The following is a 17,364-nucleotide window of genomic DNA, read 5'->3' as shown; positions in this document are numbered from 1 at the left end:
TGGAATATACACGTCCCTCTGAAGATAATGGAATGACAAGGCCAATTGATTCATTGTGTACCCCAAAACATTTAGGTGTAAGTTAAAGAGATACATTTGAGAAGCAAGTTCAGAATAACAAGCTTAGATTATTGGTAATTATATCTAGATATTATAAAGACCATCACACATTTTGTACTAGATCAAGCAAATGGAAAGATGTTTCTTTTTATCAAATCTTCTGGTAAAAAGATCAAAAGTTTTATTTACTTTATGCAAAATATATCTGTTTCAATACTTCTGCAATATAAAAGCTAGAATTCTAAACTTGCACAGCAATTATAGCCATCCATGAACAACAGGGCTAGTGGTTCGACTCCTAGTTTCTCCTGGCTACATGTTGAAATTGTCCCTGGTGTGTGCTACTTATTTGTAAGTTGATTTGTATATAGGATCTACTGAATGACTAATTTTAAATGGCCCAGGTTTTCCAGTAATATTTTTATCACATGCAGTAAATATTTTTAAGTTCATTACCAGTTTCTTTCTGTACAGCAGGTTCTAGGAGGGCGGTGCTGTGTTGCTTGGCACAGGCTCCGAATATGGCGACAGTGATGGCCGTCACCAAGGAGCAGCATCGAACATTGGCCATCCTGTGGCCACGGCTCATCTCATTGTAGATCAACCAGTCTGTGGGAAGAGCTTGGGCCTTAGCTGCACGGTTCTAAACAGCAAAAACACAGAATAAGAAAACTGATGTTGACGACCGAAGAGAGAGGCTTGCAACTTAGTTTTTGGATTAAATAACTATTTTTTTAATGTAACAAAGTTGCTTTGACCCACACACTAGAAGGCATAATGTGACCTCTGTTGCTTGCCAACCACCAAGAAAAAGAAGAATAAGAAGCAGACAGAGAAGGCGAGTCAGATTAAGCAGACATGACTCAACAAATCCTGTCAACGGAGGACAGGAGGACTGCTTTGAAACTGAAAAAAAAAAGGAAGCACAGTTCCAAAATAAGTACGAATCTAGCTGATAGGAGAGCCATGAGGCTCAGGCGGGCGACTGTGGCACAGGAGGTAGAGCAGTTGTCCACCAATCCCAATTATTAGGATAGAGTGCAAAAACCAAGGTCGTTTTGCTGCACTCCAGCAGCACCAAATACTTAAATATTTAATATTAAAATACAAGTATTTTTATATAGGCTCCTAATTATACACTATTAAATATTAACTATTGTTAACAGTACTAGCTGTAACCAAGCCAACTAAGCCAGTATAATAATAGTCCAGTGTGACAAATAGTGTGGCAGATCTTCCAGACAGCCACAAGTTTAACTTTTTTCTTAAAGACAAATCACTGACCAATAGCTACAAATCAATCACAAGTGATCTGTCTTTCAAAAGTGGCAGGTTCATGAAAGGCTGGATTTAGTCTGGGTGGTTAAACAGATATTCAGAAGTAATTAGTCTTTTACAACTCCACAGCTACCTCTGATTCCTTTCTGACAGTTCACGGCAGATCTAGTTTTTACCTCCAGTATCGGGAGGAGGCCCATGCAAGCAAGAAGAGAACACATGCAAACTCTACAGAGAAAGGCCACAGCTGGCCAGATGGATGACTCCACGGTTTCATCATGCATCTGACATCTCTGCTTGAATGAGAGGGACATCTTCAACTCAGCCTTTCCAAGACAGAAATTCTAGTCTTCCTTTTATTAAAGCCATACCTTCAACACAACATAGCATCAGCATCAACTTATTGATTGTCCTCACTAAGTTTGGAAATAATTTGGGTCATTATTGACAACCAACTAACCCTCACGTACCACATCTATCTCTCAGGCATGCAGGAATCATTCAAACCCCATCTTTCAGAATTTGCAACCCAACTACTCGGCACTGGCTTCCATCAGCTGCCCCCATCAGTTTTAAAGCACTTTCAAAGCCTACAGCTTGGTAACCTCAACAGCACCTGTCTACCTATACCGAGCATGTTTGGATCAAATCCTGCATCTCCACAGATAAAAGAAAATCAAAGAAGGTGAAGAGAACAAAAGGGATGAAATTCACATTTTTCTCTTTGATTAAATTGCACTACACAGATTTTACTGTGATACTAGGATGTTAAAGTGGTACAGTTAGTAAACCACAACAGTTAAAGATGAGCTTAATGAGGTTCAGGGGATTAAAACTTATAAATTCTTTTAAAGTGCATGCACTCAGTCCAAAAGCAAAATAACTGAAGATTAATGAGTAGAGTTAGTTCATCAGGGTTGGTAATCCAGTATTCCAGTCTATGGCTCTAGATTATCCCACATTGATCAATAAAGTAATGTAGTAGTCAAAGACAGAATCACATGATCATGCTTTTGTTTTCCTACCTCCCTGGACTGGAACTGACTCAGGACAGAAGTGGGATGAAAGTGGATCTTCTTCTCCCTGTTACTGGAAATCAGGGAGGTGTCCTGGTCGACATGGACCAGTTTGGGATACAGGCCTGCCACAAGGGCTGCTTTAACTATGGCCCAATTTTCAGAGTTCAGATTCACATCACGAATATCACTCCCCCCACGCGCCCGCACAAAACCTGGGGGAAAAAAAAAAATGTCAGTCTTGATTTACATTTAACAAAACCTATTACAACTAGAAATGTGAAGTTCTGAGCCACTGATGGCTGGGTAAATATTTGCTCCAAAAATGCCTGGCCCAGTTGTCTGCCATTCGTAAGAAATACTAGAAGAGCCTTTTCTAAAAATTCTCAATTGTTTTTCACATCATTACATCATTTGATTCCCAGCCTGTCAGATTAATTTAATTAATTAAGGTAATTTAACAATCCATCTATGCAAAAAGCATAATCGCAATGTAATGTGCTACATATTACATGGTTAATTATATTCTATTGGTTACATCATAACTATTGATGCAACAATAGGACAGGCATAATAAGCAATTAAATGATGTGGGGTCACACACACTTGAGTAAGAATGGTATAAAAAGGAAAAGTGTAGCTGACCAATTGCACGGAGCTGTCCCAGCAGCTGTGTCCTCATGCCAAGTATCATGTCCATAGTGGCCTGAGATAGGAAGTTCTTTTCACAGAAGGATCTCTCCCAGCCATCACTGCGGGCCCTCTGCCATGCCTGGTTCAACAACAACCAACAAATAAAATCGGGCTTTTAACTTGGTTGAGGAAGTATGATAGTATATCTGCATCATGCTAAACTTTCAAACATTACAGTGATAATATTGGTAATATTTTTTAACAGAACATGATCATTGCTCTTTGCACTATTTGAACAGGTAAATTCTGCCCTGCATTTTAAGCCTAGATAGTCTATTTAAAATGCACATGATAAATCTAATGCACAAAATGTATTTTTTCAGCTTAAGGGAATGAAAACTGAGCACTCCAGAGAGTGAAGCAATATCGTTTTGCTTTATAAACTTAGTAGAGACCCCATGACTTTTAATTCAAACTCTATATCTGAAAAAATAAATAAATAAACAAACAAACATTACATCACCATGTGTCTGCAGAAAAACTTTTTAAAAAGATTTTTTGAGTGTTTCATGGAGCATCGGATATTAAGTCATTCAGTTAACACGTTAAACACACACACAAAAAAAAACATACAGGTATAAATCAATATCACAGCTAAAAAAACATTGCACATTATATTTACATATTTAAAAGAAGCAAATCCATAAAGCCATAAAAATATTCATAAAACCGAAAGAAAACTGATAATTGCATATAAATAAAAATTGACTACATAGCAGTTGTAAAGTTGCGTTGTTAGAAATTTTGATAAATTATACAGAGTATGGAAAATGTTTAGACAGAAACTGGCACTAATCAGCCTACGAACAATGTTGTTAGCCAGTCAACCTGGGGTGGCTGTATCTGTATCTGTCCAGCAGTCTGATCCAGTAGTCAAAGCAGGGTATTAGGGAGGGGGTCAAAGACCATTCATAGCTGTTCCATCTGTACTATCAATTTCCAGCTGTTTAAGACCAAGAATATTCCTTTAATAGAGGGTTGGAAGGCAGGGAAAACTGGGCAACAGGACACTTTATTTTGACCATGATCCGCATGGCAGAGATTGTCAAAAAGCGCAGAGAATAGAGTGGGATCAAGTAAGTCAAGTCTTATAAGAAAGGAGTTTGCTTATAAACACATACCAGAGAATGGGGATTCAATGGAATACTGACTCATGTTTGAATCAAAGAGGAGGTTTATGCAGATAACTGAAAGAGTGCTGCAGAGACACATTTACTGAAGCTACTGGGATGGCAACAGATAGCAGCTTGCCAAAAGAGTGGCACAGATGCAGCCCGGAGGGGAGATCTAGAAGTTGCTTATTGTAAGGCATCTGCACGATCTGGTATCGCTATTAAGACAGAGACTTGAACATGACTGAATGTATTGGTTGGGCACAGAAATAATCATAATTTGACAGGGAGATGTAAGATCTGTTGTCTTTTGTAGTTGCTGTCATGTTTCAAGCAGCAAGATGGGCTACTGGCTCATTAGAGAAGACAAGGGTCGACAAAAAATGACGGTAGAGGGTCACAGGGAAGCTTGTCTACTGTCTACTTTACATTCCACAGAAAGTGATAGAACGTGTCTTAAATCCCTATTTAATATAGTGATTTCTTAAAGAAGGCATTCTAGTCTGTGCAAACTGGAACACAATTCTGAAATATTCTAATCTAACCTTTTGTCAAAAGTTTAAGAGCAAGTTTTAGAAATGTTTTTGTGTACCAAAACATTAGACTACAAAAATACCTTCAAAGTGCAAATTTACTTCCAAGTTAACTCCAATCACAGTTTGGGAGAAAAAAAATGAAAGCTTTCTTTGAAGTACTGTAAGTTTAATTCATTCCAATTTGATTTGGCAAAGTACATTTTTCTCAATAGAACAAGGGCTGCAGAGAATTTAAAATTAAAAGTTTGTCCACTATGCATATTAGTATTGCTGAGTAGGAGTGTCCAATATTGACAAAAACGAAATCTGGATATCGAAATCTGGGAAGTTGGGAAAGTTTTCTTCAGTTTATGTGCAACAATTTGGTCACTGCAAAAAAGTTGGTTTTAAAGTAGCTGTCCTAAACTTGTGCTGTGGTGACAACAAGATCTTTCTAAAGCACACGTGAAACAGTCTATCCTAGCAAACAGCATGATAAAATACACGCAAATAGGTTTATTTCCTTTCCTGTTGTCCTAACATTCTTTCATGAACTTAAGAATATTTTAAGAGCATCCGTATATATCTCCTTTCAAATAAATCACTTCAAACATTCACTCCAGATTGCAGGTCTTGTAATGAACCCACCTACCTGGAAGGCTCTCAGTAGAGCCATGTGATCACTGAAGGTGCTGGATGTAAAACGTTTGCGGCACTGTAGAGCTGCTTGTTTTTGAGAGCCAAGTGCAGGAAGAACGAAGGGGTCACGATAGGCCAGTGTACAGGCAATGGTTAGAATGGGGTCCAAGCACTTGAGCACAACAGCACACAGTACCATCTTGCCCAGGTGGGGCTCTACTGGCAGATCCGCCAGGTGGTAGCCCAGATCAGTCAGGTCTTCATACTGATCCATAGCATCTATTGTCTGAGGGGAAAGGTCAATTAGTGCTGGAGTATTGTGCGTGGATGTGTAGGTGTGCATGTACACTGTAAATAGTCCCCTTCCAAAACTATTAGAACTGCAAAGCTAATTTATTTAAGAAAATTTGGTTTAAGATCAAAACCTAGATATAGGATGACAGTACAAAGTTGAGACTTAATAAGTGTGAGAAGCAATCAAACAAACTGAAGCAGAGAAATATCAAAGTCACCAAATCCAACCTCACTTGAAGTTATATTTGGACAAGAAGGTAAAGGTGTTCCCCTGCCAAAGGGAGACTGAACCAACATTTAAAGAACTGGAAATCAAAGTAGAGCTCAAGTAGCGAGACGTCAAAACATGTGCATGAACCAGGATAGTCAGAGGTTTTTGGCTCCTGCAGAGATTAGAACATCACTGCAGGACAAGATCAGCATAAGTGAAGACAGGAGAGTAGTAACTCCTGTTGAATACAGCTCATGCAAAATGTTAAAAGTATATACACTTTTAACATTGTGTTCCGTGGGTAAGGTTCAAATAATATATGAACAATGAAGCTAAGCCAATATGAAAGCATAAGAAACTGAATAAATATTTTTGGTTCATGGGGCAGAGGAGAATGTGAAAGTCACATGTTATGGTGCATATAGGGAATCTTACACAATGGGCAGAGGAAGAGAGGATTAATTAACTTTTTCCATGTACAGAAGTTCAAGTTCTGAATGTTAAAAGAAACAAACCGAAGGATAAGTGGAAGTTTAATATTGTTAATGTGCTATTATGTATATGCTCCGATATGTTTCGTGGCAAGCATGAACAAAGTTGAATCCATTACTGAACAATCCAGAAGTTGTACAGCTAATTGTAAAGCCAGCCAATTATTGGCATTCGAAGAGTAGAAAAATTTGTGTCTCTTCCTAAATACAGTCATGGCCAAAAATATTGGCACCCTTGCATTTCCGTCAGAAAATGCAACTCTTCTCTTAGAAAATTGTTCCAGTTGCAAATGTTTTGGTACTTACATGCTTATTGTTTTTGTTTGCACTGAAACAAACCACAAAAATACAAATAGAAGAAAAGTCAAATCTGATACAATGTGATAATGTGATATGTGATAATTAATATGACTTGGGGGGGTTGACTCATTTAGACTTATCGTATATTAAGTCATTTACTAACAGATTTAGAAGAGAGAGATCTGATACTTAAAAATCCACATTTAATGGTTTTGGGTTTTGTTCTGAAGAGGAGTCGTCTTAACTTTTATTAGGTTGATTAACTCCTCTTGTGTTCAGAAATTTACATCACTAATAAGGATAAAACATGGGAAGATGTGGGAAAAGAAATGAAAAAACTAATAGTCCATTGTGGAAAGAATTTAATTGGAAGTTTAAAATGAGACATTTTAAAACTTCTTTCATTATGTGTAAATTTGACGGTCATAAAAATAATTTGTCCTTGAGGGAATGTAAGCAGCTTGGGGATCACACAAACCTTTTTAAGGACTGACCCAAAGTGAAATTATACTAGGAGGGAATTCAGGGACAGATGGAGGGATTGATAGATAGATAACTAGTTAAACCTCTGATATCTATTGTACTATACTTCAATGGTATGATAGTCTTAAAATGTCCACATTGGAAAAGATGAACTCTGATCTGACATCCATGTTTTGATCTTAAATCCAAAGGTACAGCAAAAACCAATGATTTTGCCTTGTTTACCATTTTTGGAGGAGAGTATATATATGTCTGCATATGCAGTGGCTTGTGTCAGAAACAGAATTAAATGAGGTACATACTACAATTATTGCTTGTTACCTTAAGCATGTGCACAGCATTCTTGATGGCATGTGAAGGAGGAGGCTGTGGCGCTTTGGACAAAAAGTCAGCTACTGAACAGGAGGAGGGCACCAGCAGTTTGGTCTGCAGACAAAGTTCCTTACACACAGCAGGACATATTATCATTAATACAGGTTGTTACTATTACATTCAGCTGCTCGCAGTCGGATACAGTCATTACTAAACAAATCTGATCAAATCAGAAGCCACTGCATCCTTTTTCCTTATATGCTGACTTTCAAACAAGGCAGAAGCAAGTTGGGTCAGGACAGCATGCTAAAATGCACTGATATGAATATATTTTTTATATGCATTCATATAAGAGCCATGACACACCACAATGACAGTCGGGGTCATTGTGTCTCGCAACACTGTCATTAATTGGACCCCCGCTGGCAGCTTGCTGACTCGGATTTAGCGTGCTGAATAATCATTGACTGCATTATTAAGAGAGACCACTCTGAGTGGTAGTAATAAGTTGAACAATTCCACAAAAAATGTATATAGACCTACTGTTTCACTTTTTGTGTAAGTACAAAATACTATTATTAGGGAGATTAGTAGATTTTTCTTGTATTACATGAACATAATTACTTGGGGTAATACTGATGTTATATTGTACTGCATGAAGCTGTAAAATCAGTTTAAAAATAAAAATGAAGCTTTGTTTAATGCAAGTTGGAAGTGGGAGAGAAATTATGTGCATGTGTCTACCTGCAGTGGCATCCGCAGCAACTGGGGAATCTGGAATTCCAGCATGTTCTTGAACCTGAGTCGACTAAAAAGGTGGAAGCAAATCCCTGGTCTGCAGCGCCCAGCTCTGTGGACATGTGTTAAACTCAGTAGATTGTTTGAAATTACTTTGATCTAAACTTAAATTAATGTAAATGGTTGAGGAAGAAATTAATACAGCAAAACATGCTTTGACATTTACTTACAAGATTGAACTCAGTTGAAAAGGAAGATTTAACTGTTAAAAATTTTAACAAGTGCGATTTTAACAATGATGATGTTACCTCCCCTTCCTTTGTAGGGCACTCGCTTTTGAGATCCAAACTGTCTTTAACATTGATGCTTGACTGAGTGTATCAAAGGACTTCTGCAGAATGAAATACACAATCCATTTATAAACTTCTTTTAAACATATATTATAAATCCAATTATTAAAAGTAACTGTACCTCTTTCACTTTTCCTGAATCAATGACAAAGACCACATCATTGATTGTGATGCTTGTCTCGGCAATGTTAGTAGAAAGAATCTGTAAGGTAGAAAATTAACAGTTAGATTGCAGTTTGACAATGAGTAACTTTCCTTTAAAGGACACCTGCACAGTGGTTTAGTCAGATGACACCACTTTTCTTTGTCTTTCCAAATTAATCTTTTTTGAAGGGTAGGGCTTCTATAAATGAAACTAATAAAAAAAAAAACATTTTTATACATTTTATGTAGAGAGGTCACGTGGGCCGATGTGTCTCTGGAAAACTGAATGCTTAACAGTTTGTTTGTACATGTTTTGTGAACAAATTATCATTTTTCCTCATGCCATTTTTTGCTGTTTTCCATAGTGTGGATACTGATATTCCTTCATTGCTATAAGTTGTATAAAAAAAAAGTTCATTCCCATTTAAAAATAAATACAAACTGCCAGCCAAGGGACTGAGGAGAAATACGGTTTACCAGGCTGTACAGAAAGTTGTCACTCACAGTACTAAAAAAATGTAAACATCACAGAAGGAAATCAAGGATTTTATGTCTACAAAATCTGGATAAAACTAGGTTCTGGATGTTCGCAAGAGTTTTCTTGGAGAACTATTTTTCAGTCATTCTGATTTCAGTATTTTATGTAGAACTTGGCACATCATACTCTGTTAATGATCAGTATTGAGGATTAAAAGGGTGATGTTTTAGTACTTTCAGTTCTTCTGAATCATCCTTTACTGCTTGTGGACTCAAATTTTACATCATTTTAGCAGAACACTTTGCGTTATGTGTTATATTCATAGCAGAGACCTATCTTAATGACCCAACTTAATGGCTGTACAGGACACAGTGGACGACCAAGCGAATTCATACCTGCACTAACTGTCTTACCTGCAGAAAAAGATTGTGTTGAATTGGAGGGAAGCTGGGAGTTAAAGGCTGTGACTTATAGTTTCATGCAAGCATCTTGTTTGTAGCAGAGTATGATGTGCTATTTTGTTCACATCAGCTTTTTCATAGCTTGTACATGTAAATTGTTTGGATACAACTATATTTCAGCTCAGGGTTTAAACACCAGGTGGAGAGGTCCTCAAAGTTTAAAGCTTTACAACAATTGGAATCCAATCAGAGGTTAGTTTATTACTATGTTGACCATTCCATTAATTCCTGCGAGTCTTACAGCAGAAATGCTTAAAGTACTATCTAAAAAAGTCATCCTAAAACTTTTATGCAGTCAGGTCATCAATAAATACTAGTGACTAAAATGCCCCTACAAAATTAAGCAGAAACTGTTGCTCTTTTCTAATTGGTCAGCAGGGTGAGGCTAACTCTAAAGAGTTTTAGAAGCAAATGTTACTATGTTACTGCACCATGCCAGTGCTGTTCAATGATTCTGTGTCACGGCTTCCACTGCAATTCACAAATATGTATTAGTGTTGGAGGATATTTGTATTAAGAAAATATGTGAAATTGCAACACACTGTAACCTTAACTAGAGGACCATTTATTCATAGAGACCATTTTTGCTCTTTGACAAATTTAGGCTACTAAATTGCTGCCTAAATGTAAAATGTCGGCTCAGGTCCGCTGCCGATAATTGTAATTACATTATTTTAATTTTTGACAGGACAAATAAAATGTGGTGTCTGTATTTGCTCTCTCTGCCTGTTTGCTTCAATACAACACTGCTGCCTGTGTCAAATATTGTCCATATATGGTAAAAGCTATCCCTCTGCAACACCTCTGTGGACTGAACCAGTTTCCAAATTACTCAGGCAAAATGTTTATATCATTTCAATAAACTGATAATCAAAACTCTAGGATAATCAAATTATGTGGGAAACACTGAAAATTGTAAGTCTACTGGCTTACAGCAAGCTGCCCCCACGTCTAACTCTCTGCTCAACTGCAAGACATTTTACATTTTCATCCTCACCTTAATGGTACCACATACAGTAGGTGAGGTTGGTGGTAAGTTGTAACTGGACCTCACATAATTGGTCCCATCTAGGTGAGATCCAGTTACCGCCTGCTTCAGTAAACACAAGTAGAGCTAAGGAAAGCACCACCATTAGGTGGTGTTAATGTTGTATACTGTAAATGGCATCAGATACTTACTATCTTCCTTACACCAGGTGGAGAGGTCCTCATCACTTTCTTCTGATCCAGGGTCTGCATGTCTGAATGTAGAGTGAATACCTGAAATCTAAGAGACAGCACACCCTTGAAAAATCACACATTATGTCACAATACACAAAAACACTGAGAGTATTTATCTATATGTTAAAATATCATTAAATACCTGCCATTATTGCCCATTAGGATACACATTTTTAAAATATTGAGTGTAATTTAAACATCTATGTATATCTTCTCAAATTGGGTAGAGGTTTGGCCTCCATGTTCCCCACCCGCGAATAGGAATATAACTAAATGAATAATACAAATTCTCTAATGCTGTTTACATCAATATAGGCAGATGCTTAATACATAAACACAGGAAGACAGAAGTTGAATAATTAAAAGTTATGTCTGAACTTTAGTGTTAGGGGAAAAAAACCCAACGATGCAATTAATTCTACTGAATGTTTCAGAATGGGAGGATCTTGTCAAAGTTTCCTTACAAAGTAATATAATTTCGTTTTAAACTTAGCCAGAGTTAGCGAGCTTACTTTAAGCAGAAACATTTTATTCTTTCAGGTGTGTATAAGAAAAAGGTTGACAGCTGCTTTAAAATGCACACTTTGTTTTTGCAGGTGGGCTATGTGCTATATACCTTCAGCCTAATGCCAAGTAGGGATAAAGTGAGCTTTATCTAATTTCACATTTGAGTAGGTGAACTCCAAAATGTCAATGTCAATGATCAAGAGACCACACCAGTGTCAACAAATCTGCAAAATATTAGTCACATCAGTTATTTGGATATTTGGTTTAAGCAGGGGATGTGCTGAAGCATCTGCACAATGCAACACCACAACAGTCCTCCAACATTTAAAAAAGACCCAACAGGCATTCTTTCACACGCTAATGATGAAAAATGTGCCTACTAATGCCACCTACAAACACTACTTCAGTCAACTGAGCCACTTTGATGACATGTTTTCATGTAGTTGTTATGAATCCCCAAAGACCTGTAAACTAAGGCAATGTTTTAAAAAAAGAATAGGCCGAATCTCCTTTTATGAGCCAACAATGGCTCATAAAATCATAAAGGAAATGACGTATTCAAGTAACTGATCCTAAAGGTTGATCTAAAAGTTATTGAATCACAGGGGATAATTAGTATTGCCCACATTTTCTTTTTGGCTACACTTTCATTTAATAAAAATAATGGAACTTTGGAAAAAGTTACATGTTGTTCATCTGAGGTTCCCGTTGCCTAAATATTATAAAATTATAATATATATATTATAATATATATTATATATATATTATATATATATATATAATATTATAATATATATATTATAATATTATTATTATAATATTATTATTATATTATAATAATATAAGTGTCGCTTTCCATCAAAATGGGACATTAAAATTTTCAAATAGCGTACAAACACTGTGGAATTTTACAGCACAACAGGGCCCCCATGATGCACCACAGATTTTTCTTGTCTTCCCTAATACAGCTGTTAAAAAAAACACTTTATAATATTCAGTTTGTATTTTTTACCTCTCAGAGTAGCTAGAGAATCGCTTATCATCAAACAAGATGAGATCTTTCAGTGACACTATCTCATCGTAGCCAGGAAGAAAAATCAGGACAGCACCTGAGGAAAAACAGACAAAAGCTCAAATTTTGAAAAATTATAAATATTATCCACATACTCTTAAATCTGCATGTGATTTCTAGAAGATGTGATTAATAAGAATAACGTTACACCAGATAAAGGACAGAGGCATGTCGGCAGTTTTCCTTGTTATACTTCATCATCACCATCATCAGGTGCAGGCATAGTTGACAAGGAAACAGCTAATATATCTAATGAAGTGTGCCAGTTTACGGCTTACTACACCTATTAGGCTGATGATGTCACACAGAGATTTAATAATAACACAAGTGAAGGGCAGATGAACTTACAAAGGAGCACATGTAAACTCGGTCAGGTGTAACAAATATTTTCTGGATTACCTGTGAGCTGTTGTAATGATTTCAGTTAGTTCAGTGAAAGTTACACCTAAGACATTCCAGTGTTTATAGTGCAACCTAAAGCAAACTGTCTTCTACGAGTGGCAAGGCACTTTCAAAAGATGCCAGACGATGGAAGTGTTTTTTATTTCCAAGTTGGGAAATTAAATTAAAATACCCTCACTTTTCAAGGTAATGATCAGTCTCAACCAAATTTGAGTCAATTCTGCACTGATGGCCCATAAGTAAGCCTCAAGGGAGGCCTTTAAGCATTATGTTTGCCTTTTTGTATTCTGTGCGATCACTAATGGACAAATGTAGAACTTTGAGGAAAGTAATGAATTTAATCCATTTTCGAATATGGCTTAAACATAGCAAAATGTGGAAAACGTTAGGTGCTGTGAATAGTTTCTAGATGCACTGTATAGAAATTCATATTAGTAATTCTACTCGTGTATTTTTGCTTATTTTGGAACTTCCCATTATTCACAGACCCTAGTCTCTTCCCATCATTGCTGTTCTTAAAGGGGATGAGAGAAACTACCCTGCCCTTGCCCTGTCTTATGTTTAGACTGCAGTTTCTCAGGAAAAAAGGGATTAGTTTGAAATATTTAACAAATAGAATACTAGCCAAATACTTTTTCACTGCACTGTATGTTACCAGGATCCACATGAGTGCTAAAGCTCACCATCATTGGTGGTGGATAGGATGTTGTACAGCAGATCCTTGATGAGGTCCAGGTCCACCGACTCATCATCAAAGCTGTGATGGTACAGTTTGAGCAGCTCCTGTTCGTCAGTGCTGAGCTTTGCATTGTCACACTGCACCAGCGTAGACTCCTTCATGCTGCTCATCTCTCTTAAAGGACTATACAGCAACATAAACAGGAGAAACTTATCACAAGTTCATTAGTTTATAAATTATATTTACAGTTGTGAAGAAGCTTTCTTATCCAGAAATATGGCTGGTTTTATTAGACAACCAAAAGTATGACAATCCAGAGTTGAGCCTAGGATGCAGAGATCCAGTCCTACAGGCCTCTCTGCAGTGTCCTTACAACCGTCACACCCCCACAACTCTCACATACCTAGAGACTGCGTCTGTTCCCCGACCAACTAAATTACGTCAACCAAAAACGACCACAAGAGGAGTTAATCATGATAACCTAATAAAAGTTAAGACTGATCCTCTTACAGAACAAAACCCCAAAACTATTAAATGTGGATTTTTACATATCAGATCTCTCTCCTAAATCTATTAGTAAATGACTATATAATACTATATACTCATACTATATATGACTCTATAACTCTCTTCTGTCTGACTATTTTCTAATAACATTTGAATTTACAATAACAGACTATACAGCAGTTAGGGAAAAATCCACCACAGCAGATGCTTCAGTGAAAAAGCTGTAAACAAATTTAAAGAAATTATTATTTCATCATGTGCTTCACCATATGTCAATACAATGGATTTAGCCAACTTAACTTTACTCCTGCACAAGTTGATTATCTTGTTGACAATTCTGCAGCCTCACTACGTACAATACTCGATAGTGTTGCCTCTCCAAAAAAGGCAGTAAACCAGAAGAGGTGATCTCATCATATTATTAATCATTAATAGAGGAAAACAAGAAATGCAACCGCAAGGGGGCACAAGCCAGTGTCTTCTTGTGCCAGTCCCAAGTCTGGATAAATGCAGAGGGTTGTGGCAGGAAGGGCATCCGATGTAAAACACATGCCAAATCAAACATGCGAATCGTGACAAAGACTTCCATACCGGATCGGTCGGGGCCCGGGTTAACAACGACCGCCACCGGTGCTGTTGACCTACAGGGTACCGGTGGAAATTGGACTACTGTTGGTCGAAGACGAAGAAGAAGAGGAGGAAGGTGTGTTCGTAGGCAGAGAGAGAAGAGGAAAGCTAAGAATGTAGGACTGACAGTAGGGACTTTGAATGTTGGTACTATGACAGGGAAGGCTAGGGAGTTGATCGACATGATGCAGAGAAGGAAGGTGGACATACTGTGTGTCCAGGAGACCAGGTGGAAAGGTAGCAAGGCTAGAAGCTTAGGACCAGGGTTCAAGTTGTTTTACCATGGGTCAGATAGGAAGAGAAATGGAGTAGGAGTTATATTGAAAGAGGATTTTGTGAGGAATGTTCTAGAGGTGAAAAGAGTATCAGACAGGTTGATGAGCCTGAAGCTGGAAGTTGAAGGGGTGATGTTCAATGTTGTGAGTGGTTATGCCCCACAGGTAGGATGTGAGTTAGAAGAGAAGGAGAAATTCTGGAGTGAGTTAGATGAAGTGATGCAGAGCATCCCCAGAGGTGAGACAGTTGTCATTGGTGCAGATTTCAATGGGCATGTAGGTGAAGGGAACAGAGGTGATGAGACTGTTATGGGCAGGTTTGGTGTTCAGGACAGGAACGCAGAAGGTCAGATGGTGGTTGACTTTGCAAAGAGGATGGAAATGGCTGTAGTAAACACTTTCTTTCAGAAGAGGCAGGAACATAGGGTGACGTACAAGAGCGGAGGGAGAAGCACTCAGGTAGACTACATCTTATGTAGACGTTGTAATCTGAAAGAGATCAGTGACTGTAAAGCATTGGTAGGGGAGAGTGTAGCCAGACAACACAGGATGGTGGTGTACAAAATGATGCTGGTGGTGAGGAAGATAAGGAGGACTAAGGCAGAGCAGAGGACGAAGTGGTGGAAGTTGAAAAAGGAAGAATGTCGTTTAGTTTTCAGGGAGGAGCTGAGACAGACTCTGGGTGGTTTGGAGGTGCTTCCAGATGACTGGACTACTACAGCTAATTTGATCAGGGAGACAGGTAGGAGGGTACTCGGTGTGTCATCTGGAAAGAGGAAAGCGGACAAGGAGACTTGGTGGTGGAACGAGGCAGTTCAGGAGTGTATACAGAGAAAGAGGTTAGCTAAGAAGAAGTGGGACACTGAGAGGACTGAAGAGAGTAGACAGGAGTACAGGGAGATACAGCGTAAGGTGAAGATAGAGGTGGCAAAGGCCAAACAAAGAGCATATGAGGACTTGTATGCTAGGTTGGACACTAAAGAGGGAGAGGTGGATTTGTACAGGTTGGCCAGACAAAGAGATAGAGATGGAAAGGATGTGCAGCAGGTTAGGGTGATTAAAGATAAGGATGGAAATGTATTGACAGGTGCCAGTAGTGTGATGGGAAGATGGAAGGAGTACTTTGAAGAGTTGATGAACGAGGAAAATGAAAGGGAACGAAGAGTAGAAGAGGTGACTGTTGTGAAGCAGGAAGTAGCAAAGATTAGTAAGAGTGAAGTGAGGAGGACATTGAAGAGGATGAAGAGTGGAAAGGCAGTTGGTCCTGATGACATACCTGTGGAGGTATGGAAGTGTCTAGGAGAGGTGGCAGTAGAGTTTTTGACTAGTTTGTTTAACAAGATCTTGGAGAGTGAGAGGATGCCAGAGGACTGGAGGAAAAGTGTACTGGTACCAATTTTTAAGAACAAGGGAGATGCGCAGAGCTGTGGCAACTACAGAGGAATAAAGCTGATGAGTCACACAATGAAGTTGTGGGAAAGAGTAGTGGAAGCTCGGCTAAGGGCAGAGGTGAACATTTGTGAGCAGCAATATGGTTTCATGCCTAGAAAGAGTACAACAGATGCAGTATTTGCTTTGAGGACGCTGATGGAGAAGTACAGAGAGGGTCATAGGGAGTTGCATTGTGTCTTCGTAGATTTAGAAAAAGCGTGTGACAGGGTGCCGAGAGAGGAGCTGTGGTATTGTATGAGGACGTCTGGAGTGGCAGAGAAGTATGTTAGAGTGGTGCAGGACATGTATGAGAGCTGTAAGACAGTGGTGAGGTGTGCTGTAGGTGTGACAGAGGAGTTCAAGGTGGAGGTGGGTCTGCATCAAGGATCGGCTTTGAGCCCCTTCTTGTTTGCTCTGGTGATGGACAGACTGACAGATGAGGTTAGACAAGAATCTCCCTGGACTATGATGTTTGCAGATGACATTGTTATTTGTAGTGAGAGCAGGGAGCAGGTGGAGGAAAATCTAGAGAAGTGGAGGTCTGCTCTGGAAAACAGAGGAATGAAGCTTAGCCGCAGCAAGACAGAATACATGTGTGTGAATGAGAGGGACCCAGGTGGAACGGTGAGGTTACAGGGAGCAGAGGTGAAGAAGGTGCAGGACTTTAAGTATTTAGGGTCAACGGTTCAGAGCAACGGTGAGTGTGGAAAAGAGGTGAAGAGGCGAGTGCAGGCAGGTTGGAACGGGTGGAGAAAAGTGTCAGGTGTGTTGTGTGATAAAAGAGCGAGAATGAAAGGAAAGGTGTTCAAGACGGTGGTGAGACCAGCAATGTTGTTCGGCTTAGAGACTGTTGCACTGAAGAAAAGACAGGAGGCAGAGCTGGAGGTTGCAGAGCTTAAGATGTTGAGGTTCTCTTTGGGAGTGACGAGGATGGACAGGATCAGGAATGAGTACATCAGAGGGACAGCTCATGTTAGATGTTTTGGAGATAAAGTCAGAGAGGCCAGATTGAGGTGGTTTGGACATGTTCAGAGGAGAAACTGTGAATATATTGGTAGAAGGATGCTG

The 17,364-nt window shown here is 38.7% G+C and overlaps 1 protein-coding gene across 3 annotated transcripts in view; it reads right to left on the bottom strand.

Annotated features, from left to right (window-relative positions):
* The window catches only part of ythdc2 (YTH domain containing 2), a 57,434-nt gene that overhangs the window by 11,152 nt on the left and 28,918 nt on the right, over positions 1–17,364 (bottom strand). For all 3 annotated transcript variants that reach the window (XM_067483275.1, XM_067483273.1, XM_067483274.1), the window contains exons 14-24: positions 13,461–13,639; positions 12,316–12,412; positions 10,755–10,842; positions 8,614–8,694; positions 8,451–8,533; positions 8,149–8,254; positions 7,414–7,533; positions 5,327–5,599; positions 3,000–3,126; positions 2,364–2,569; positions 517–703 (exon numbers count right to left, since the gene is read on the bottom strand). In XM_067483275.1, coding sequence (XP_067339376.1) covers positions 517–703; positions 2,364–2,569; positions 3,000–3,126; positions 5,327–5,599; positions 7,414–7,533; positions 8,149–8,254; positions 8,451–8,533; positions 8,614–8,694; positions 10,755–10,842; positions 12,316–12,412; positions 13,461–13,639 — 1,547 coding nt within the window. The remainder of the gene's footprint in view (positions 1–516; positions 704–2,363; positions 2,570–2,999; positions 3,127–5,326; positions 5,600–7,413; positions 7,534–8,148; positions 8,255–8,450; positions 8,534–8,613; positions 8,695–10,754; positions 10,843–12,315; positions 12,413–13,460; positions 13,640–17,364) is intronic.

This window comes from Channa argus, chromosome 18 (genome assembly GCF_033026475.1).
Source record: "Channa argus isolate prfri chromosome 18, Channa argus male v1.0, whole genome shotgun sequence".
In the NCBI taxonomy this organism is placed as follows: domain Eukaryota; kingdom Metazoa; phylum Chordata; class Actinopteri; order Anabantiformes; family Channidae; genus Channa; species Channa argus.
This window is presented reverse-complemented; position numbering and strand designations above follow the sequence as displayed.